Source organism: Ammospiza nelsoni, chromosome 1, assembly GCF_027579445.1.
Source record: "Ammospiza nelsoni isolate bAmmNel1 chromosome 1, bAmmNel1.pri, whole genome shotgun sequence".
In the NCBI taxonomy this organism is placed as follows: Eukaryota; Metazoa; Chordata; class Aves; order Passeriformes; family Passerellidae; genus Ammospiza; species Ammospiza nelsoni.
This window is the reverse complement of record NC_080633.1, coordinates 24,162,974-24,188,034: the sequence shown is the minus strand read 5'-3', so window position 1 is coordinate 24,188,034 and position 25,061 is coordinate 24,162,974. Positions and strand designations below refer to the sequence as shown.

Sequence of the window (25,061 nt, the reverse complement as noted above, 5' to 3'; positions counted from 1 at the left end):
TTTACCATTTCAAAAAGAGAGAAGGCCAGCAGTCGGAAAATCTTGATCATTCTGTGGTGGTCAATATTAAGGGAATCGTAATGCTGAGTTGGAAGGGACCTATCAGGATCATTGAGTCCAACTCCAAGAATCACACCATGTGCCTAAGAGTGTTGTCCAAATGCCTCTTGAACTCTGTCTGAACCAGGCTTGGTGCTGTGACCACTTCCCAGGGGAGTCTGTTCCAGTGCCCAGTCACCCTCTGGGTGAAAAACCTTTTTCTGATATCCAACTTGAACCCTTCCTGGCTCACCTTTGAGTCCTGTCGCTGGTCATGAGAGTGAAGTTGTCTCTGTTTAGTTCCAACAAACAATTCAATATCCACGGCATCTGCCTTTCCATTAAGCACTGTTAAAAACCTGTCTTTCTCCACAGTGTTCAAAATCTCTTTGCCAGGAGTTGAACTCCCTTCCTACAGCCCATTTGGAGTCACAGCAATGTGAGCAAACAAAGTTTACATTATGATGGTGCTTTTCAGTGAAAAGTGAGAGCCAGTTCCAGTTGACATACAGACTGAAAGAGTCTCAAGGACTCTTAGCCAGGCACCATTCATAGGTAAGGCAGTCCCTTCTGCTAGGGAAAGAAATACATTTTAAAACACTTAGGATAGGGAAAATAAAAAGGTGCCATTTCTTTTTCCAATAGAATCTGTTTTCTGCACAATGCTGAATCATTTTGGCACTGAAGCCAAGACCACAGATGAACATTGATTCGTTCCTTGCAGTCTTTAATTTCCTTGGAAATTCTTTACAAGCATTCAGATTAATGTATTTGTGGTCCATTTCATTCCAATTCATTAAAGTGGTCTATATCTGCCCTCGAATCTCATATGAATTTTTTTGTTAATACAATATTTTGCTGTGTTACTTTGAACAGCTTTAAAAGTATAATGTCTTTGAATGCTCTAGTTAAAGAAAAATTGTACCTTCAAAATGCTGTGTTACAAGTTGGAACTGTAAACTTTGGAAGTGATGTTTATATTATAGCAGCCAAAGGCATCACAGGGTGCTTTCGTCTGTATGTCTTGTCTTCTACTTTCTGTGTTACAATGTGTATTTGTACTTCCTCACTAACTTGATACTCTTCAGTCTGAAGGCCTAAATCTGCAAAGACATGAATACAGTACTTCAGCTGAGCAGTCTCACAGAGCAGAGAGGGCTTACTCGTGGGAGTGTAGTTGCTCACAAAAAGTATTTGCAGAAAAAGGCTTTCCTCTAGGAACTGACTTTAATTGTGAGGACACATGGTTAATAACAGCACCAAGACACCAGTGAATGGGGTCTGTGTTTATTGAAAATGTGGACACATTTATCTTCAAGTTATTTGACATTATTCTAAATTATTGCTATTATGATTTAGTGTATTATTTTGTATGAAAACACATTAGTCCTGTGAAAGGGTAGTGGCAAAAAAATGTGTTGAGTCTTGCTGCTTTATTGTTTATTTGCATTTAGCATACATTTTGGTTGTTGAAGTGAAGCTAGCTTCTTAGAGAGGAGGGAAGATAGATCATTCTGAAAAAATCAAAAATACACGTCATACTGTGCATTGAGTTTTGCAGTTAGAGTAGTATATGTGTTCAGATTTAGCAATTTTTATTTTTTAGAGAATTTTTGTTTTAATATGGAATAACTAGATTACTTTGAAATGCTATTGTAGAGCTAATTTTATACATAGTAGGGAGATGTCTGAAAAATTAATATTATAAAACATTACATAGGCTGCCTTTGGCTTCAGTTTGTTTGTAGAAGGCCCAGCAAGTGTCTCTTGATTTCAGACACTTAAGCCAGGGGTCAAGTTTGTGCAGCATCTTGTAACTGAAGAAAGTTTTCTGCAGTGATAAAGTTGCCCATCTGGGCTTGAAGTAAGATTGCTGCCTAAACAAAAGCATAAAGGCAGCAAATATAGGTGCTGGGTTTTTGGGAGGTTTTTTTGTGCATGGACAATTGCATGAATTAGGGTGGGAGAGTCAAAGTATTTAAAATCATTTAGCATGGTTTACTCTTGTTGTAATTCCACTGACTACAATTAAATTAAACCAAGAATTTGGCCTTGTAAGTCTACAAATTTCAGTGTCAGGCAGCTCAGGTCTATATAAAGATACTTAAGCTTAGTAAATCAGCAAGAATACTATATAAATTGTAATGTGTGATAAAAATCTTAACTCTAGTTTCATTATTTCTCTAAAAATCTCTATTCATTGCTTTTTTATACAAAAGGTCAGAACTGCACTTCTTAGTGGCATTGAGATGTATGGAGAAAAGCAGGATGCTGGTACAGAAATGTACCAGAAATAAGATTCCGTTCTTACTGCTCCATGTGTGCCTACTTTACACGTGACAAATCCCACTGAAGTTAACAGAAGTCATATCAAGTTAAGCCTGTTTGTAACTCTCACAAGATACTGGTTTAAGAATCTTCAAGATAAGTTATGTTCTCAAAAGGCATTATTAAACTTGTGCTTTCAGGTTTACAGAATACTATGAACAGTGATGACAGCTTCTGAGACACATCCAGAGTAATTTTGTTAATTGATATTACACCAGACCAACATCCATTAGCAAATCAAAATCTCTCTCAATACCTTCATTTCTCAGTACAATTTTATTTTAAAAAACCCAAAAAACAAAACAAAAAAAAATTCAGAAAATTAAAACAGCCTCTATGCTGTTTGGATTATTTCCTTTCTCTCTTTTTCCACCTTTTTTGTCATAAAACATCATTTTGCTCTGGAGTTGTCTAGGATTTGCTAATTCAAGGAAAGCATGCAAAGCAGTTCGGAATACATTTCTTCATTCACCTTAGGGCATATGTTCAGCTGGTGAAAATCAGCATAGTCCTGTTGACTTCTACAGCATGGTATCGGTCTATACTGGTGCAACAGTTGGCATGTCAGGTTTTAGCATTTCAAGTCACTTTACCTACATATGCAGTAGGATTCTGTTTTGCAAGATGGAAAGTTATACAGTGCAAACTGTACTACCTAGACTAGCATTGATATCTATTCACAGGACATGATTTCACTGTATCATTTCATACTTGAAATTCATGATGTTCTTTTAATCAGGGTACAAACATGAAAAGGTGCGTGTGTTACTGTTTCTTTTAAAGGTGCATCATTTTTTTTTATTCTGTGTGCTTAATAGCAGTTACTAGTCAGTGTTCTTTACATTCTTTGCATTCAGCATTTAAATCATCTATGTGTGAAATACAGTATCACCTGCAGAGGTACAGAAAAATGTAACAGCGATTTCTTGAATTGTTACTCAAATATACTGGTTTACCTTTTAGTCATCAGTATGACATCAAGGGGCTACAGCATGTGAACTGTGGTATATACAAGTCTTGCACCAGTGCTGTACAGGAAATCTTGCAGACTCTCCTCTTCTTGCACAGCTGCTGATTACCATACATGCATTGGGAAAAAGTATATTTCTGCTGTACAGAATGGCTGGGAAGTAACACAGACACTTTGGAAACTCTAGAGCTCCCTTTGCAAGCTTTCAAACAAAGCCCTTTGATCTAACTGCATGCCTGTTCTGTGTCCCAAATTTCACCCTATGGGGCTTTCTGCTTTAAGAACACCCTCAGCTGGGGCTACTTTATGTTGACTGCATTGAAGTTCATCGGAGCATGCACCTTACCGTATTAACATATTCTTTAGCTTTTACAAGTTTGTAAAGATGGTTGACTGCAAAACTAATGTGTCAATACAGCAGAATTAAATTAAGGCACACAGAAAGTTATCAATAATGTATTATATCAGAATTACAGTCCTTTGGAACTGAATGTTTTGCTGCTGGCAGTGCAAGAAAAGCAAAGTTGTGTATTTATTGTTGGGTGCTGAGGGTTCAGTATGAAAATCAATATAATAAAAATTTTCACAGTGTCTAGTTCTCTTTAGTTCCCAAATTATTGAAAAGTAAAAAGGCAAAAAATTAGTTTTGTATTTAAAACTGCTTCACCCTTCTAGCTATATTTTTCTTTTATCTAAAAATGTAAAATGAATACAAATGCAGTAAGTATTGTATATTAAATACAGAAAATTAGCAATGTTGGTTTCTAGTTTTTGTTTCCAAGTGTTTTTCTCAATACCCTGTGTATTCTAGAAAATCAGCAAACACACACAACCAGACACAGAAACATAAGCACATGCATACCCTTTCCAGCAACTTACTATATACCAATTTTATAAAAATCTACCCTCCTTTATCACAATTACTCATTCCTAGGTATTTTGCTTATGTACGATGAATTCCATTTAAAAAAAATTATAATCTAAGAGTTTCTTTTTTCTTTCAAAAGCAAAACATTGCTGCAGTTGCTGGGGATGCTGTATGATTTAGCACTGATCTGTTTTTACTGAAATCTTTGTTTTGATGTAGGGGAATTGTGCTTTAATGGCTCTCATTTGTCCATGAAATGCACTATTTTTCCCAAACGTTATTTGATCCAACTGTTGTGCTAAATATGCATGGTATTTTTGTATTCCTTTAGATTCTGCTATTTTCATCTTCATCTTTTAAAGAGCTGAGCACACTTTATTGATTGACTGTTTTTTCTTGATTGGTTATTGTTGTGGTTTGACACTGGCTAAATGCCAGGCACCCACAAAAGCCATTTGCTTACCCTCTTCTGCTACAGTTGGGCAGAGGAGAGGGAAAAAAAATGACTAAGTGTTCATGAGTTGAGATAATGACTGGGAGAAAACACTCCAAGGACAAAACAGGTTCATATTTAAAGGTATAAGGTAGATTTATTATTAACAGAATCGGAGGAGGATAATGAGAAGCAAAATAAGCCTTTAAACCACCTTTTTTCTCCCCCATCCCTCCCTCCTTCCACTGACAGCGCAGGGAGACAGGGCTGCGGGGGTTTGGTCAGTTTGTCACCAGAGATCTTTTTCTGTTCACTCAGGGAGAGAAGTCTTTCCACTGCTATGCCATCAGTTCCCTCCCACTGATGCCTTGAGAACAGAGACTAGACAGTGTTAAAGGAATGAAGTGGGTATTTATTAAAAAGGCCTTCAAAGGATACACCTTGGGCAGTACAAGAGCCTGGCCAAGGCTACACCCAAGATGGACAACGGATCACACGTTTTCACACTTTTGTACATTTTGGTCCATTTACATATTTGGGTTAATTGTCAATTACAGCTTCAAGTTATGAAGTCCTATCCTCCCAGATTGCTCTCCTCAATTTGCTGTTGTTTATACTTTTTAGGCCTGAAGGTGCAATAGTGTCTTTGGTTCTGATTGTTTTGTCTAACTAAACTGTGAGGAGAATTTGTTAACACATTATATGAAGTTCAGAGTTATATACTAATGCAGTACAGAATCTGGAAAATATGAAAGCTAAAGCTTAAGGCATTACTGTGGGAGACAGTTCTCTGTGAACCTCTCCAACATGGCTCCAATCTCACACACAGCAATCTTCCCAAAACTGTTGCAACATGACTCCCTCCCACAGACAAAGAGTCTTTTCCAAACTATTGTGGCGTGGGTCACACGTCCCCAGGGTGAAGTCCTCTAAGGATAGGCTGCTCTAGTTTAGAAGCAAGGGCCCTCTCTCTCTATCTCTGGAAGCAGGGACCCTCTCTCTCCATTTGAGTCTCCCACTGGATCACAACTTTCTCTGGCCTCCGCCTACTCTGGTGTGAGTGTTTATCTCATGGGCTGAGTGGATTTCTGCATCCCCCATGAACCTGATGGGATGCAGAACAGCCTGTGTCACCATGGTCCTCACCAGGGCCTGCTGTGGAATCTTGGCTCCAGCGCTGGGAGCACCTCCTCCCCTTCTTTTCCCTCTGACCTCAGTGCCACCATGTTGTTTTCCCTCACTTGTCCTCACTTCCTCATCTTCTCTGACTAGGAGAAAAACTGCTGCCCGTAGGTACCACTGCCAACAAGTTCTGCCAGTTCAAAGATTCCTGCAGGATCCTGCAGTGCTGAGAGGTTGATCTCGCCTGGGTTCTGTGCCAGAGAGTTCCTCTCTGTGTTTTCACTGCCAGCCAGGCGGCCCTGCCACCCGCCACAGCGCTGGTGCCATTTAACGTCTCCCTTTGTGCCCTTGTGTCTGCAGCACAGCTGGCTTGGGGTGACCAGGCATGCAAGGCTCGCTGAGATGGCCCCAGCAGCAGACTTCACCATCCCTGGGAAAAAACTACCCAGCCCTGTTTTCATTTTCTTCTTAAATATGTCATCACAGAGGCATTACCAGCCCCTCTCATTGGGCCAGCAGCATATCCATCTTCAGAGCCATCAGAGATTGGCTCTCTTGGACACAGTGGAAGCTTCTAGCAGCGTCTCACAGAAGCCACTTCAGTGGTCCCCCCACTACCAGAATCAGTCTATGCCAAATCAACACAACTATATGACTAGTAACATTTCTGGGTATATAGAAATCATAAAAGTGTATGTTTTGAGTGAAACACAAAATGACTTATCAGGCTCCAAAACAAGCTACATTTTTTCTGGTTTTACTTCAACCCAAAAATCCTCATCAAAACACCTTAAATATAGCTTCAGCTGATTGTAAAGTTCATTAAGTTCTCTTGAGAGCAGTATAGAAGAAGTATCTTCTACTAATGTGGCCTCCAACAGCCACCAGATCCAGGAATCTAAAAACTATCAGCTCAAGCATTCAATGACATGTCAGATTGTAGATGAAAGCTGACACAGGGACAGAAATGACTGCAAAGCTAATCAAACCCTAAAGTTCAAAGGATTTTTAACTTAGAATCAAAACTTTGTGCTGCCCTTGGAAACCTGAAGGAACCATGAAACTAACCATTAGTTACATAAACTGCAGGTGCAACACAGACAAATAAAAAGCTACCTTTACATTATGTGACATTCCAAATTTGTCTTTAAGCACATTATAAGATTATGAGCAGCAGTCCAGCCAGGGACAGGCACAAAGTGATCTGCAGTGAGGCCAGAGTCACAAATACCCAAATTAGCCACAGCTAATTGTGAAAAAAAGGGGAAAATAATGGAAATACATAACATTACATAAAAGCTACTATAGGGATCTGGATACTGTCTGGTGCTTTATCTCTGAGAGTGCTCACAGCAAGACACCACAGAAGAAAATCCAGCAGTCTTGACAATTATGGAACAAATTCTTTATATGGGAATTTTCTTCCTGGCCCTCATCTGTGAGAAGGTGAGTTCCTAAGACCCAATTATGGAAAAGAAAATTATAGTTAAAAAAAAATCCTGTAAGCAAAATACTAAGGTAGGAAAAAGTATAAATGTTACTCTTCCCATTACCCACATAAAAGTTATTTCACTCTTTGCCTCAAAATTATCTAATAATACTAGGTGTCACATCTGATAGCACCATAGAAACAAATGTTCATTTAAAAATAATTTTAAATGAATTGTCTTTGTCTATCATTTGCCTGCCATTTACTGAAAAGGGAAAGTAAGTTTTTTACAGTATCTGTGTGAGTTCTCATTTTGAACTCATCAGTTGTGTTGCTCCTCCACCTCCCATCCCTTTGATAAACAAGATCATCTTTTAGTCTCCTAGCACTCAGAAGTCCTTTCCCTAAGTATTTTCATCCATTTTTAGAAATCTGGTTTGTCAGGCTGGACTTTCAAGCCTTCCCAGCCCAGGGAAGAAAAGCTAATTGGGGTCTAATTAAAATATTGTGGAGTGCCTAGCAGAGGACTCCCTCCTCCCCAATGCCTGCATAGGAAGAGACCTTGCACCCCTGCTTTCCTGCCATGGCAAGTCTTTCTATTTCCCAGGCACCAGGCTCAAAGCCTCACAGCACAAAGCGCAGCATGAGTAAACTCTCTTAGCTCAACTTTGGTCAAAACATTTCTGAAGAGTCATTCTGTCATGGCAGATTTGATGCAGCCCAGGCATTACCTCCCCTGCTTCAGCTGAGCCCCCAGAGTCGTGGAGCCTGATTGCTGTGCCACTATGGGGACAGACAGACAGACAGCTCTGCTCCAAACCTGGGCCACCCTTGAGCCTCCCAGGGCTGCCACAGCACTGGGACAGCCTACACGGGTGCAGTGCCATGGGGCAGCCACCTGAAACAGGGTTAATTCCAGAATGGTCCAAATCTGAACGTGCATTTGGGGCAAGGACTTCTCCATGCTTCACAAAAAGGATATTATAATAGATTTAGTAATACTCCTCATCTTCTGTGTATTTTAATGCAATTTATTTCTTTAGTTTTCAATGCATTTCTCCAGCATTGCAAGGCAGCTCAGGGAGAACTTCTGCCTGGTGTGTTTCCAAAGTAGCCATCCTTGTTTTAGAACATACCAGCTGTTTTCTGAGGAATAAAATTTCCCTTATGCACTATATTGCAATTTTGAGCACTAAATTAAATTTGCAACTGAACAAATTTTACTTGCAAATCAAGTACAGTCACTTTCTTAGTTTTCCTCTAGTTCCTCACAGGCTGCTCTTGGTTTTACTAAGCAATTTTGTATCACAAATTCCTGTGGGCTCACCAATTTTTCCAGTTCTTCCCAAGTATGAAGACAGCTATTTCAGTAACAAAACTCATTTGTGCTTGCTATGATTAACATATTAACATGTGATTACTTTTCTCCATTTTTACAAAGCTGTGACTAACATGCAGTAATTTTTAATGGTAATGCTTTGAGAAAAGGATATTTGAAATTCTGAGTTAATAGATCAGTTAATAGATGCCAATAACTCCCGGGCTTGTCTTAGCACTTCCATTAACCTAATGTAATATTAACCCTGCCGATATTACAATGCTTTATTTTGCAGTGCAGATGGCTAACGAGGGATGAGTACACACTTTGGTTTTCCTCTCTTTTTCTTCTCCCTCCCGCCGAAATAGGGTCCCATCCTATGTCAGGACGGGCTGGTATTTCATAATACCTTAGTCTATGCATCTACGGAAGGCAAAAGGAAAAGGGAACACGGCGGTTCCCTCCGTAACTGACCACCAGATGGACCAAGAGACAAACCTCTCACTACGAAATCCTGCCCTCTCCTGGGAGGCAGATTCCAGACGAGAGCCCCAGGACACAAGTGAGCGTTTACATTTCAGGGCTCCCCTTTCCAAGGCTGTCCCGCGCTCGCCCCGCCGGCGGCTCCTCAGCAGAACGGGGACGTGGAGCTCCTGGAACGGGTCCAGCGAAGGGCTACAAAGATGGTGAAGGGACAAGAGCATCCCTCTTAGGAGAAAAGGCTGAGGGAGCTGGACCTATTTAGCCTCAAGAAGATACTTGAGAGGGGACCTCATTAATGTGTTTAAATATCTGAGACGGGGGTGCCAAGAGGATGAATCCAGGCTCCTCTCAGTGGTTCCAAGCAATAGGAAAAGAGGCAATGGACAGAAACTGATGCACAGAAGTTTCTCCTGAATATAAGCAAGAACTTCTTTCCTGTGCAGATGACCGAGCACTGGAACACATTGTCCAGAGAGGGTGTGGAGTCTCCCTCACTGGAGATATTCAAGAACCGTCTGGACACAATCCGCTGTCATGTGCTCTAAGACGACCCTGCTTAATGAGGGAGGTTGGGCCAGACGACCCACTGCGGCCCTTCCAACCTGTCCCATTTTGCGATTCTGTGTCTCCTCTCCACAGCCACCGGGCCATCCGAAGCCCTGCAGTAAAACTCCGCTGCCCTCCCCTCCCCTTCCTCCCGCCGGCTCCCCGCGCCGCGGCCGCGGCCCGCCAGCCCCGCCGGGGCAGCGCAGGGCGGAGCCGGGCGGGCGCTGGCAGCGAGGGGCCGGCCCGGCGCGGAGGCGCCCGGCCCCGGCAGGCGGCGCTGTGTGGCCGCCGCCATCGCCGCTCCCGCCGCTCCCGCAGCTCCGCGGCCGAGAGGGGCCGAGAGGGGCCGCGGCTTCCCGGGCGCGGGGAAGGGCCCTGGGCTGGGCCAAGGCAGCGGCGGGCGGCGGCGCGGGGTCACGGCGGCGCCATGGGGAAGCGGGATAACCGTGTGGTGAGTAACGCGGCAGCCCGGCCGGGCTCCGCCGCAGCCGCGGTACCTCCGGGCGGGCCCCGCGTGGAGGCCGTGGGGAGCCGGGCGCTGCCTCGGCCCGGGCGGGCCCGTCCGGCCGCCGCCGCGCTCCGACCGTCGGGAGGGGCAGAAGGGGCGGCCGCGGGGGACAGGAGCGGCCCGGTGCCGGCGGGGCAGCCCGGAGGCTGCTGGGGGCCGGCTGGGTACGCGGCGCCGGGACCGGGGACCGGCCGCGCTTGGGGCGACAAAGGCGGGCCGTGCCCTGCGCCTCGCCCCGCCCGGCCCGGGGGCGCCCCGGGACCTGCCGGAGCCCACTGTGGGTGGGTTGTCCCTCCCTCGGCACGTGCTCGAGGCTCCCTGGCAGAAGCTCTGATTGCCTTGTCAAATCCTGCAGCATCGTGACTGACGCCCGCTTTGTGACCTGTCGAGGGAAGGTGATTAAGATGCTGGCCTGGTCCGTACAAAAATAAAATGTTCCCAATGGGAGTTGCAGCAGTCACTGAAGTAGCTCTGATCCTAGCTAAGTCGCATTTCCTTAAACTTGGCGTTGAGCTGTACCTGAGAGATCTGAAACTGAGCTTTAGGCAGCCCTCTGCTGCCTCGGGAGCCAGCGCTCAGCAGGCAAAAAATGCGCTTCTACACACCTGACTGCAGAGCCTCAGTTCATACATAACCGAAACATATTCATCCTTCCATTTTTCTTTAAATGTTTTTGTATCAGTTAGCCTTTCACCTCTTCGTAACCACTTACACATTGTAAGTTTGCTGCTGAATTTTAAGACTAAACACAAATCATAATACTTTAAATTTTTCCCTTTCTCTGTTTCTTGTATGTGCTATGAGTTCGTACTCAGATCCATTCACATCATTGCAAACCTTGGTGGAATAGTATAGTAATAGACGTGAAGGACTCAGATATTGTATAGATACACGGCAAAGTCCCTTTATGGCTTTGTTGACCTATCAGAAAAATGGAGTCTACTAAGAAAGAGCTGACAGTGTATTTGGCTTCAAGAATGGATCTATGGTTGAAGTGTCCTGTAAGGTTGTCAGGTGTGTATTTATTTACTCTTAATTTTCCTTTAATGGGACAGCTGGGATATACCAATGCCAGCAAATCTTTATGTTCCTATATAAGGTTTATTATGCCACCATGGCATAATACATACTACAGACAAGTTATAATATAGGACCCTTTGCTCCTCATGTATGATCATAAAGATTTCTACTGTTATTCTCTGCCATGTCCCTTCTTAAATACACCATCATTTTTGACTTTCTGGAGATGGAAAATAAACATGATTTTTGCACATCTGCAGGGTACTTGCAAGGCAGCAATAGCACTGCTTGCCCAGAGAACCCTGCCTGACAGAAGGTGACTTACATTTCCCATGAGCAAGGAAGCTATGCAGCAAATACCTTGGTTAATACCTGCTTGAACAAACTACCAAAAGATGAAAATGGATGTACAGACAATCACTTTCTTTATTGAGGGTGCATTTCCATGCTCCTTCTGACTACTGACATGCAGTTTGGCAAAGTAGTGTAAATGCTTTTCAGAAATGTTTATTGGTGAAGTAATTCTTCATAAACAAACCTGGTTCAAACTATAAGAATATGTCTTAAGACATAAATTTCCTAATCCTGGAATATAGAGCAGTACACAGTCATTAAGTGCTGTGGTAAAGTTAAAGAAAGCCAATGAAAGGAGGATGCTTCCTAGCCAGTTATCCAGGGGCAGTTTGAGCAAGTAGAAAATCAGCATTTGACAGCTATAGCCTCTTCTGCAAGTAAAGAGTTTTGTTGGGAAGTGGTGAGGTATTCATGACTTGTTAGCTCAGGTAGGAAAGCAGCTTATTTTTATTAAGGAGCAGCAAGAGACCTCATTCTTTTGAAAATAATTGCATAAGAAGAGCTCTCAGATACAAATTTTTGAATGGTAACCAAAAGTCAGTGTGCTCACTGGAGGAAACCAAGTTTCAAGTGGTTTTAATGCATTTAAACTTTCATTTTCTTTAGTGAAAACAGTGTTCAGATAGTGCTGTCCTGCATTCCTAAAGGAGCTCCTTTTCCACTCAAAGCTGAACTCAGTTATTCATTTTTAGATTTGTCGTGTGAATGCTTTTCTAAGTGTTGTAACTACTTGAGTGCATACTTCCATCTGCTGCTTGTTTCAATTGGCACACCTCCTTGTTGATTTGCCATGTGAGTTAGCCTTTTTGTGTGAATTAAAGCATCAAAGCAAAGCCCCAAGAAATGGCAGTAAATGTCCCCTTAGAGTTGCACAGTCAAGTTGAGTCTCAAAATATTCTACTTGAAATTTGGAGTCCTTGGATTGCTTCAAAGTGGTCCAGCTGGTGGATCTGAGCTAAACTTGTGTGGGCAGTGCTTCCTTGCAACCAGATGCCTCATCCCAGGCAGAGCCTGGAGTGCCTCTTCCAGGACCAAACGTGTCCCCAAGAGCTGAAGCCAGCAGCCTGCTTGCAGTCCAGCCCAGAAACTCAGCATTGCTGTGGTCACTGCTGCTGCAGTGGGAGCAGCAGGAGGGGAGGCAGCAGCTGCTGCTTCTGACAGCTTTCACAAATGCTCACTTGGGGTGCATGGTGGTTTCTGAATGCCTGATAAAAAGCAGTGTTGGACATGTGAGAGCTACACAGATGGCCAAATCTTTGCTTTGGATCTACAAAATGTACTCTTTAAAAATTGTCTCAGATTGGGCAACCAAAGCAAGTCTTTTTTTTGGCTATTTGATCTTTTTCCTTGTCTCCAAACTGAACAGTAAGAACAGTGTATGTTATGTTCTGCAGAAGTAAAGTGTTGGGATGACATAGTGGTAAAAATAAATGAGATAAGGGAGTACATGTGCCTCCTTTTCACATGAAAACAATATTGCTAACATAAAAAAAAATTGAAGTTTTTCCATTAACTGGTGAGGTGGACTATGAATTCTAAATTTTAATTTAATCTTTTGTAACACAGAGACGATTCATAGGTTTGAAAGATGGAATACCTCATAACATTGGGATTATGTATGTTTGGGTTTTTTGACTTCTTTCCTCCTTTAAATAACCATACCTCACAGAATTTTGATACATGTATAATTGTATCAAAGTACCACTGCTTGCTTGTTTTGGTGAAAGAAATTTCATGCAGAATTTAGTGTCTCCTGTCAGCAATTTTGAACAGAACTTTAAAGGCATAAGATCAGTTGTCTCAGAGAGGGAGAGCTGAAATTTAATTACATTTTCTATATCCCTTAGGAAGAGTATTTCAGAAAACACGATATTATTCTTGTTTACAAAAGCATTGCTTAAGGAAGGGAATTGTTGGAAGGAACGTGGTCCTTTTGGGGATCAGTTCTTTCTGCCACAGTATGACTCCAACTGAAAGCACTTTCCTAAGTCTTTCTGCCAGACTGAATAAACTTAGTTTAGCTAAATCTTTTATATTCTTAGAAACAAGTCAGAATTCTTTTTCAAGGAGTGATAGAAAGTTCATGTGAAGAACAAGGTATATTGGTATCCTAGTGTAACTGATGAATTTGGTATTTCTTTTTGTTGTTTCATATTCAAGGCTTATATGAATCCCATAGCTATGGCCAGGGCACGAGGTCCTGCCCCAAATTCAGGACCAACAATACAAGACTACTTGAACAGGCCAAGACCAACATGGTAAGTGGCACTGCCTGTCTACCTTTTGACCTCTTCAGTAAAAGATTTTTTCCTTCTTACTGAAATGTCACTGGTGCCTACCTCTTTCCCAGAATATCCAGTAATAGATTGTAAAAGATTTCTTGTGCTGGCCAAGCTGTTAACATGTATTCAACCTCCTCTTTTAAAAACAACAGGATATAATTTGGAAATGTATATTTCTCATTTGTCTGTATTTTTTGCAACAGTTTCTCAGAAGAGGAGAATGTCATTTTACCTCTTGCTCAAATTGTAATACCTAAACCTTGTAGATATATTTAATTTGTAAACAAATTACTCTCTAAAAGAACCATTTTGCTGATATATTCTTAGAATCCAGTTTACCCTACCCAACAAAACCATCACTTTGAGATATTATCAACTTACTTTATGTTCAATCCCTTTGCCTGCCCTCATGAGACATTAGAGAACAATTTACCTAATTGCAAAGTTAGCTTTAGATCTTTTGGAGGGATTTAACAACCGTACTTAAGTTATTAGGGTTAGGTTACCATATGTGTAACATCTAAGATGCTTTCATTCTTCTCTTGGAAGTTCAACCAAGGCTAAACTTCAAAAAAAAAAAAAACTACAGAAAAGTTAAACATTTTAAGAGGTATTTTTAATTGTTAAATTAAAAATTTAATTTTAAATTCAAAATTGTGATCTATCATCTTTTTCATACAGGGAAGAAGTGAAAGAGCAACTAGAAAAGAAAAAGAAAGGATCCAGGGCTTTGGCTGAGTTTGAAGAAAAGATGAATGAGGTTGGTAATATTATTAGCTATTAATACATGATTCTTTTTATCTAACATGCTACTTCTGTTATTATTTACAATATCAAGTAGCCACAATATTTCACTTCTCTTGAGCTTCTAATGAGTAACTATTTTGTTTCATTTATGTTGGAAATTGAGTTTACAACTTAACCAGTGAAGAGCTACATTCAGTTCAGAGAAAAAACTATATAAAACATTTTTTAGATTGGTGGTGAATAAAACCTGACCTTGTCCCAAATGTAAATATATTTATACAAATGCATGCGCTTATATCAATAAATTAAACAGTGCATTTTCAGGTATGATAAACCAAAGTCTGTTGTGCCAATATTCACTTGTTTAAGGTCACAGAATCCAAGTACAGTGAAAAAAAGCACATTACTGGAAACAGATGTCTTTGGCAAGGAGTATACATGTAATGTTATTATGGGAGAAGGCACAAAGAATGGCTTTCAGTCAGATAGGACTATGAAGCACTTGTTTTTCTCTCATCCTAAGCTGATTACAACATGTGCTGGTTTCCTGATATAAATGGAGCTGTTCTGATGTTTGTGTTATTTGCTTACTGAAGATCACAGTATAGAAAATTTCACATGTAACTTCTGTTGTATACAAGGGAGAAATTAGTATACAATGAATTTATTTTGTTTCTGTTCCTTCTTGGGTCCTGGTATCTTGAGATAAGCTTCAGTAATCTTATTCATCATGGTGTGTAAGTTTCTGGCTGAAGTACATTACACTCCTCCTCTGTTACTGGAAGGGCATAGTACCCGTAGTACTCCTGCTGTATCTTTTTGCCTGAGAAGTTGTACCAGGATGTGGAGGGCCATGGGGTGCTGTTCTGGGAGGATCAGTTGTTTCTAGCTTTTCCTTTCCTGATTTTATCTTTGCTTAATGTGAAATGAGTGAAACTGGCATGCAGAGAAGCTACTAGACTTTGAGTATGGGATGCACAGAATCATGAAATGGCCATGAGTTATTCCTGAAGCTCCTAAGAACAAATCTCTGAATGCCTGAAAAGATCACAAGTCTCTGAATGAGCTGCTGTCTCCCCTGTTTGGGGGAGTTGTCTGACAGCTGTCAGACATTTCTGTTTAGAACATAACACTAGTACAGTCTTTAAAATAATGAAGCACAGGCTGTTGTGAGAGCCCCCTCAGAGAGCTCTGGGTACCTGGTATATCAAAGTACACAACCCACAGATGCTGCCTTGGTCCAGGGAAGCACATTACACCACATTACACACAGCGCTGCTCCCTGGCTCATCTGCCAGTCCCTCAGCAGCTCTGTTCAGCTAATTCACAGTGTGCTGATGTGGGGATCTATGTATCATCCTGCATTGCACAAGTTACTTGACTCCTGATATTTCTGTCCCTTCAGCACAACGTGTGGATCATCGTTGTTTTGCCAATACAGTACCAATACAGCTGCATTGTGAGGATCAGAGTAATAAAGAAGGGAGCACATGATGTGTCTGACAGTGAGATTGAACCTAGCAGCCTTTGAATTTCATGGGGGCAATTGGATATTTCAGAGCTCTTTAAGAGGGGACATTTTAGGTAAACCTAAAGACCAGGTGGGGAACTGAAAAGGAGGAATGAGAGGAGATTTTTCATCATTCATTTGGTGTGCTTGGCCTAACAAATAAGAGTGTTTCTATGAAGATGTGTATAGTAATTTGATAAAATTATTGCTGACACCAACAAGGCCCAGAATACACACTAGAGACACCCATATGTTAAAGAAGGGCCAGGAGAAGTTGTCATGAAGTTTTGTTTCAGGTGATTTTTAGAACTAATACAAAATCACAGTTTTTCTGGTAGGGTACCCTGGTTTTCTAAAGTGCTCTTACACGAAGACTGTGATACAAAACCAAAAATTCCATAATTGATGACCTTCAAGATAAATGGCAATCTCCTAAAGCCAAATAACTTGAACATTGTGTTAACATTAACACTGTATTTTGCTAAATAATAATCTTCTGTAAAATCAAGTGTATTACAGCTTTAGTTTACATTATATATTGGGGTTTTTTTTTTGTTTTTTTTTTTTGTTAAAAAACGGGTTTTGTTAAAATTATAATGTCAGGTAGAGGAGAGCTTAAAAAATACTGCTCAGGAATGACCGTCCCGTTACTGTTTCTGTTTGGTTTTGTTTTCAGAATTGGAGGAAAGAACTGGAAAAACACAGGGAGAAATTACTCGGTGGAAATGAGAGCTCCTCCAAAAAAAAGGAGGTAAGTTGTTTTCAGTTGTATACATTCTGTGTTTGGGACTGGATTTATCACCAATGCTGCCAATTGAAATTCACAGAATTTCATGAATGCATTTTAAAAGCCAGCATCAAAGTTCATAAACCTAAATACATGCAAAAATAAAATTATGCTGAAGTAACATTTGTTTTGTTCTATTTTTAAGAAAAAGAAAAAGGAAAAGAAGAAGTCTAATAGGGTGAGCAAAATTTTCAGTTTTCTGAGCTTTTTTGCTTTGGGGTTGTTCCTGTATGTCATTTAAGTTTTCCTGGAAAGAGAAAGTATAGCTGTAATTTTTATTTTAGATGATAAATTAACTTTTATTAAAAAGGGTTTGCATATATTTGGTACAAGGAAAATTAAAGGGAGAAAAAGGGCATTAAATAGGTATTATTAAAAGAAAAACATTAGAAATTGCTTAGAAGTTTATTTAAGAAAAATCTATGTAAGACCAGCTTCCCAGAAGTAAAATTGTATTGGTTATGCTTTGAAAATGAAGACATTTTAAAGGGAGTGTTTGAATAGGCTTTTGAGTATTTGCCAGACAAAATGCTGCATCTCACAAGCTTCACTTTTTGTTGTATTTGGTCAAGTTGTCTTCATCTTCCTCTTCTTCATCAAGCTCTGATTCTTCCAGCAGTTCATCTGATTCAGAAGATGAGGTAAGAGCTAACCTACTGGAATCTATCCTGTGTTGTTCATGAGGTTTATTTAACATAGATTTTGATAATATGTTTTAGAATATTTTGAAGGGCTGATTTGGATAAAACCATTTAGTTTTTATGAATTTGGTATATACAATAAAGGAATGAATTTTAGACATATGTATCTCATTAATAGTTTCTGTATGAACACTACAGCTTTTTGCATCCTGGCTTGTAAACTGGATCCATTTTAACACTGAATTGCTTTTCTAATAGAATCCCCTATCTAATCAATAAAATGCAAAAATACCATTTTTACTTTCTAGCAAAAATCTTTGTTACAGATAATCAGATTCTGCAGCATACATCTCAATAATGAGCAGAATCTAGAAAACCTGGATTTTAAACTAGTTTACATTTATTCAATGCAGAAAAGTTATGAAGGTCCTCCACTAAAAGAATCAATTGTAGTTTATTCCTCAGGAGAACATTGTAACATGTAGGAATTTGATGTTTCCTTTTCTTTACATTTAATGTAAACCTTTAATTCTAGTGAGAATAAATTCAAGTTTGTGTTTTTCCTTCGTTTTTTACAATATTTATGGATAGGATAAAAAGCAAGGGAAGAAAAGAAGGAAGAAGAAGTATCGCTCCTCACGGAAATCTTCAGCAAGCACAACTTCAGAATCTGAGTCAGACAGCAAGGTAGATATGCAGATGTGCTGCTCTTGGAAAGTTTTCTTGGTTGGTGTTATAAAACCATAAAGATTTCTGACTTTAGCATATTGATATGGATTTTCATCTTCCACGTTTAGAGCCATGTGTTCTCACAGGGCTTGAGCTGCCCTTGTATCTCCCACATGCAGTGTGGAATCTGCCTCCACTGGCCACATGCCTAGTGGAAGTAATTGGATCTTTAGAAAATGAACGGGCTTTATTCCAGCAATTTGTAGTCATTTTTCTGAATCCAGACATAAGCAGCTTTTTTGCTGCTCAAATAATTAGTTTTTATAATTAATAAATACTTAAAATGTCTTCTGAATATGCAATGTAATTGAATACCATATCTGAAAATGCAGGTATTGCTGGATAGCAGTGGCCAGAACATTGCCTTTCTAAATATCTAAGTACTTTCCTGTTGGACAGCTGAGCCTTTCCCAAATGCATATTGAATTGAAGTTTTCTTTTTCCTTTTCTGAAGTATAGCAATGTAGATACATGTGCTTACTGAATGAACAAAAAAGTGACAATATACAAGGCAGCTTGTTCTGTTAGCATTTTTCTGTATTACAGTGCATAGTTACTGTACTTCTTGCTTAAATATTAATAACAGTGAGTTTTTAAGATTCTTTGTGTAGACTTTATCGCAGGCTTTCACTGGAATACTTAATTTGGTGGGATATAAATTGTAACAAATGACTGTTTGCAGACACCTGAATGAATTTGTGCTAATGGGAGGTTAAAAACTTCTGCTATGTAAAGAGACCCAGAGATATCCTTACTGCAAAAAACTCTGGGAAAACACCTGCTTAACCTGGTCTGATCAACAGAGATGGACATGGAAAATGAAAAAATTCCCAACTGTTACATGTTATACATGGGTACAGCAGTGACAGCTGGTTCCCAGAGGCTTCTCTAAGTGTCCTGCAAGGATGCTGTTACCTCATTCCATACAGACCTTCTCATGCTGCTGGATCAGGAGATTAGCAGCTGCATCAAAATTACAGCTTTTTCTATTATTCTTCAGTCAACTGCAAGGTAGAAAGAATCTTGAATTACCTTCAACAGACATAAAAAGACTATTGGTCGGACTGTTTGGAGATTTCTTCCTTTTTCATGAAATGATTTTGTTGTGATTTGCTTTCCTTTCTATTTAGGATAGCACAAAAAAGAAGAGGTCAAAGGAAGACTGTGAAAAAGAGAAGGTATTTTTATTCTTCAAATCCTTCAATCAGACCTGCATATTGCATACATAATAGATATTTCTTTTTTTAATATTGAATGCCTCACTTTACATCTGTGGAAATTTTCTGTCCAAACCCACACAGTCAGAAGGTATTCAGTGCACCCAATTTGAAGTAGAGGTTTAGTTGGGTTCAGTTCCTGGTTTAGTAATTATTGTATGAAAACCACTGGATCTGTTCTTGTTACAAAGATAAAGTAGAACTGTATCTAATCTGCTATAGAAAATCAGCTGCATCCTTAGTGTTTTGGGGCTTATCTTTAGCTGTCACATTGAGCTAAAAATGTGTGTGATTATATTTTCAGTGGCACACCTGGTAGGTTATTGACTTGCTATTGTAAATTAAGAAATATAAGCAGAGAATCTCTTTATCTAAATGTAGTAATAATTGTAGATAGTATACTCATGACAGCTTCAAAGAATTGGGGAGAAAAATATATTAACTTAAGAAAAATTACCTTATTCTGTCATTTGTCTAAGTATGAAAATCCTCTCTCCTACCCACCACCACACCATTTTGTACACTCATCCATTATCTTTAGTATAAACAATCTAATTTACTTTGGTTTTAGTTATTTTTACACTGTGGATAAACCAAAAATGCTTTCAGAGTCCACCCTAGTGTTTCTCTCCAGTTACCTTTCTTTCTTACCACGTTGGCCTCTCCTGCTCTGGTCAATAGTATTGATGTTGATGTACAAACTCTCCATTGCCTAAGGCAAATGTACTGATTTCCCCCCTTGCTCCTGCTTCTATTTTACAGTGTTCATTTCCCATCTCATCCTTTTGAATGGCTTCTGTTTGAAGACCAAGTATCTGCCATGATCCCTTACTGTAGCCCTACTTTCACGCATCCTCTGAAAGGAAAGGGCACTTGGAGACTAGAGGTCTTTCTTCCCCTACCTGCAGATGCCCCATGTGTCAGATGGGCTGTATCCTGTACTTGGTCATGAGATTTTTTCAGAAGTTTCTGGTCTTAGAAACTGAGTGAGAGAAAGTACCTTCAGTCTTAGGAACACATTGCCTTGTCCAGAGCAAAGGATGGGCAGGGAGCAGATAAGTAGCTCATCAGAACAATCTCACGTAGCATCAGGATTTTGAAAAACTTATCTTTTAAATGCACTGGAGTGAAATATGATGTGTTGAAAGTACAGCTGGCAGGCACAGCTTGTTCTGGTTCAACACAAATACAGAGGTAAATTTTTCTTTCATGAACAAAGCAAGAGTCTGAAGCTAAAGTGTTTGTATGTATATATTGAGACATCTTCAGTTACTAGTTACTTAAAAGTGGCGAAATGTTTTATTTTCCAATGCTTACTCCTCCATGTGTTATTATTTAAAATAAGAGATTGTTATTATTCCTCTTGCTTTTAGACAGTTGCTGTATCTAGGTTACAAGGAAAAGGAATATCCAGAAAATTATTATTTTCACTAAAAGTTGATTTTAACAGTTTGGTATGGTAATTTGATGATGGTGATGGAATTAGTTTAATGTCAATAATATTTTAAAATATTTCACAACTTAGAGGTGATATTTCAATCTTATATTTTAAGCATAAGTTTTATAAAATGTGAAAAGTCTGACTTGACTCACAAATGTATTATTTTGTGTAGGACGGTAAAAATCACCACAGGAAAAGGAAGAAAGCAGATCGTGGTGATGCACCTTTATCGTCAGAATCTGTATCTGAATCGGACCAGACAGAGGAGGTCAGTGTGAATCCTCAGTTTCAGATGTTACAGTGTTTGTAGCTTAGTGATTCATGAGCAAGTCAATGAAACTAGCTTAGATTTAATACATTGTTGAAACTGTTCTGCACTGTACAAGTGAATTGAAGAGTGCAATGCACTCAAAGTTGTTTGTATTTTTCCTTTTAAAATAAACTTCTAAGGATTGTTTCGTCTAGCTTCTATCACCTACAAGTAATTTTGAATTAATTTTCTTGAGAATCAACTTTTTATGGGTACTGCATTTGGTTTAATTTTCTTTAGGTGCAGGCGAAAAAGAAGAAAAGCAATGAGGAAAAAGAGAAAACAGCAAGTATCCCTCTTACTCATTCTGTAGTTTTAGGATAGAAATACTCTGTACTTGGTCAATTTCCAGTTTCACATTTTTCACAAATACAAATGTTTCATAGCAATAGTCTTTTGTTACATCTAAATTAAAAGTTTCTCTATTTACTTGCCAAAGTCACTTTCTCTGTTGTTGAATTAAAGAAGAATTTGCCACTCTTTTACCGATATGTGATTTTGGATTTATACAACTTTAACGCTGTAGAACATATTTTATTCTGTATCAGCGGCTTAGAACTACTAATATCTGTGTGGTATCAAGTAGGGGAGCAGTTTGCCACACAGACATCATGGCTGTTCCTTCATTAGCATTGTGTGTAATTCCTTGCTAAGCCTTCTCTGCCACCATGGAAAGGGCCTTAGGACAAACTTGCTGCAGCATCTATATCATTATAACTCTTCTCCCAACCAGAAAAAATGCTGCCAGCAACCGGCTACTTTTCTCAGTATTTTTTCTTTGTATCCATTGGTGAAAGCGAGAGGAAGGTTCAGCAGTGATTTATATGGAATCCTGAGGTTCCTCAGTTAGGAGTATAGTGGGTTTGGGATCCTAAATGCCCACTTGAGATGTCTTTGTATCTGTCTCCCCTGTCAGCAGCAGTGTTCTTTATCAGGCATCTCAGTTGTCCACGTGAGGTAGGGCAAAGGGAAGGTCTACATTAGTCACCTAAAAATACAGGCATAGGAGTATCAGTGATACTCAGTACACATTTTTCCATGGAACTTGCTTGTTTTTCAGACTCATATGAACTGTTTGCCATAACATTTCTAGTGATTGCATTTGGTCTTTTCATAAAAGATTTTTATGTGTAAGGCATTATGTATAAAACAAAGCTTTAATACTGATTGTTTCATTTATGCAGTGCCACACCTATTTGAGAATTTCAGTTGAAATTCTGCTTTCAAAAAGACAAGATTGCATCTTTGAGTTTCCATATTACAGTGATCAGTGTACTACCTTTAGACTGAATCTGTTGGGTTAATTTGAGTGTATGTATATTTACAGCTGAGATCATAATTGTTTTATTTTAAACAAGGTACAAGTGATAGTCTAGCCAAGTGCAGTTGAGCTGTTTGATTTTACACAGTGAACTTAAGCACTTACTTTAAAATCTGTAAAGATCCTAGTTATTCCCAAATCTGTCACTACTGGTCAGCACTTCCTTATTACTTTCTCAGTAATCTATAATGCTCTGAAAATAATTTAAAATATTAGGAAATGTAATAGTGACAGTGATCAGAGGTGTAAAATAGCCATACCATGGTGGAGATAAATTTAAATTGAACACTGCTCATAATAGTGCAAACTGCCAGGTAAAGTATTTCTTTTTGTGATTTCTGAATAGGCTTCTGTAGAAATCTCTTTTGAAATGTCTTTCAAAAGATATCCTTTCTGGGTTCTCATTTTGCATTAGCAGAATGTAATAGATGGCAATTGTATTATACAATAACTTTGGTTTGTGGGGGGTTTTTTTTAGGATAAAACAAAAAAGAGAAAGAAGCACAAGAAACATGGTAAAAAGAAGAAAAAGAAGACTGCTGGTTCAAATTCCGATTCAGAATAATATTTTAAAACAACCGGAGACTATCAACAGAAGTGCAATGACTAAAGGAAACTTAAACTGTGAAATGACAGCAAACTTTACCAAACTGCATGAGTTTTCCTGTGTTTTAGAAATATTCCTAATCTCTCAGTAGCCGGCCAGATGCAGCTGTGCTGGGAAAGACCATTGTTATTGCCTGCTGCTTAATACATGAGGTACTTTGATAAGATTCCAGTAAGCAGTGTTAGATGTTTGAGACAATATGAGATGGTAGGCCACCTGAGGTGTAAAATATTGGAAAATAAGAGTTAAACTTTTTAGATAGTAAAAATAGTCTTTTAAAGCATTAGTCAGAGTCTTTATTTGTAAATCAGGACAAATTAAATCCCAAGTTCATCCTGCAGGTTAATATTATGCATAAATTACAAGCTGGTGTCTGCTAATGGAAAATTAATGATAACATTTAAAAGGCTGCCTTTGTAGAAATGTGTATCATCTGCCCCATTACCGTCTCCATGCTTATGAGAAAGGGAATGCTACCATCTTGGCTACCTGAATAGGGTGCCTTTGCCTTTGATTCTTGCAAATCTTTGCTATTTTTAATCCACGCATCTCTGCATTCCCGGGAAGCTAGAGCTATTGCCACCAGACTTTTCTGAATGAGCAGTTTTGAGCTTCCAAGCATGTGCTTCTGCATTAAGCAAGAGCAATGACATTTTGCAGATAACTGACAGTCAAAACCTGAAAATTTTACCTCTGCTTTTTCAAAATAGCGATAGACCTTTGCTAGTAAATACGCATATTTCATTTAATGTAATTTTGGTTTAATTGAAAACTTCTTGCAAACACTGGTAGCTTTCTTTGCATTATCTTTAGAATTGTTTTGCATGATTTGTACCATTTTTAAATTAACAAAATGCAGATAATCATTTGTTGTAACCAGTTCTATGAATTACATTTCACATGCAGATTTTCATGTATGTATTTAGTTATAGTTAAGTTCATTGCTGTGTTTAAGTGCACACTTGCTGAAGTTATTTAGCATGTACAAAGCAAGGTTTTGATACCTTAACAGCTTCATATTGAAGCTGATTTACTCTGAGCAAGTTCAGTGGCAGATCTGTTATGTGATGTGTCTTGTTAGATAAAAAAACTACTGCCAGAATCTCATTAAAGATACTGTTTAAACAGTTTGTATTTATATTTTTGTACTTGAGGGCTACAGAATGTTGACCTAACTCATAAAGCTGTTTTACTTTAGTTTAGTTGCTTTAGATAACTGAAAAAAGCTTTTTTAAATTAAATGTGCCCACAAGAAAACATGAGCAACCATTTGATTTTAGTTTACGTGAAATTCTCACTACATCCTCCATTGAAATACTGATTGCTGGGCCTTCTGTTAGCCTTTAACAAATGCCCATCCATCCCAGGTAGTCAGATATAGATTGTATTTTTGATCTACCCCTTTTTTCCATTGCACAGGTGCTAACTTAGAACTTACCTCTATTGCATACGATGTTTCAAATGTTGTGTTGCCAAGAATTTCAGGACTTTCAAGACATTGATTATTAGTCTGCAAACCATAACTAAAATCTGAGGAAGAAAGGTGATTTCATATTGCCATTGTACAGAGAAATTGTCTTCAAGTTCTTGGGAAAATACAACCATTGAGTTGCAGCAATGTGCATCTAAACAATAGTAATATTTTCATCAACTATTTTATACTCTTGGGCTTGATGTTACCAATTCTAAACACTCTTGTCAGTGAGGTTAAAATAAGGGTGATATGCAGTGAACAGAGGGGTTTGATTTGGGGTTTGTGTTTCGTTTTGTTGGGGTTGTTTTAAGTTGTGGTGTTGCAGTTTTGGTAAAAGAACCTGTAATGAACCATAGCATAAATGCTCTGTCCTATGTAATGCCTTTTTTGACTTTTACACAACCACCTGCCACAGAAAGAAATAAAAATGGAAATGAGACCCAGTCTTCCAAATACCTAAGCTGGTATGTAATTGTGTGTAATTTAATTGTGTGACTGTAACTATCTGTTCTGCCCATCTGTAGGCTTGGAGTGCTGCTGTCATGCTCGGGAAGGAGGTGTAGCCACTTAAGGGGCT

General features: G+C 39.2%; 1 protein-coding gene across 4 annotated transcripts; it reads left to right on the top strand.

Moving 5' to 3' along the window:
- The first annotated feature begins 9,819 nt into the window (after positions 1–9,819).
- FAM133B (family with sequence similarity 133 member B) lies at positions 9,820–24,944 on the top strand. Of its 4 annotated transcripts, none has more exons than XM_059466852.1 (11): positions 9,820–9,987; positions 13,579–13,676; positions 14,382–14,460; positions 16,634–16,708; positions 16,890–16,922; positions 17,317–17,385; positions 17,977–18,072; positions 19,245–19,292; positions 20,945–21,040; positions 21,329–21,367; positions 22,882–24,944. In XM_059466852.1, the coding sequence occupies exons 1-11, from the start codon at positions 9,964–9,966 to the stop codon at positions 22,966–22,968; spliced, it is 744 nt and encodes a 247-aa protein (XP_059322835.1). In that variant the 5' UTR covers positions 9,820–9,963; the 3' UTR covers positions 22,969–24,944. The 4 variants fall into 4 exon arrangements, with proteins under 4 accessions (XP_059322835.1, XP_059322825.1, XP_059322841.1 ...); XM_059466842.1 differs by having other exon boundaries at positions 21,323–21,367; XM_059466858.1 differs by lacking the exon at positions 9,820–9,987 and adding an exon at positions 10,997–11,058 and having other exon boundaries at positions 21,323–21,367.
- The last annotated feature ends 117 nt before the right edge of the window (positions 24,945–25,061 follow it).

What these genes read in the sequence shown, in the direction of transcription:
- FAM133B (XM_059466842.1), top strand. Translation starts at nt 9,964, where the DNA reads ATGGGGAAGCGGGATAACCGTGTG. An exon ending in AATCTGAGTCAGACAGCAAG is followed by an intron (nt 18,073 to 19,244) that starts GTAGATATGCAG and finishes CTTTCTATTTAG; the next exon opens with GATAGCACAAAAAAGAAGAG. An exon ending in AATCGGACCAGACAGAGGAG is followed by an intron (nt 21,041 to 21,322) that starts GTCAGTGTGAAT and finishes AATTTTCTTTAG; the next exon opens with GTGCAGGCGAAAAAGAAGAA.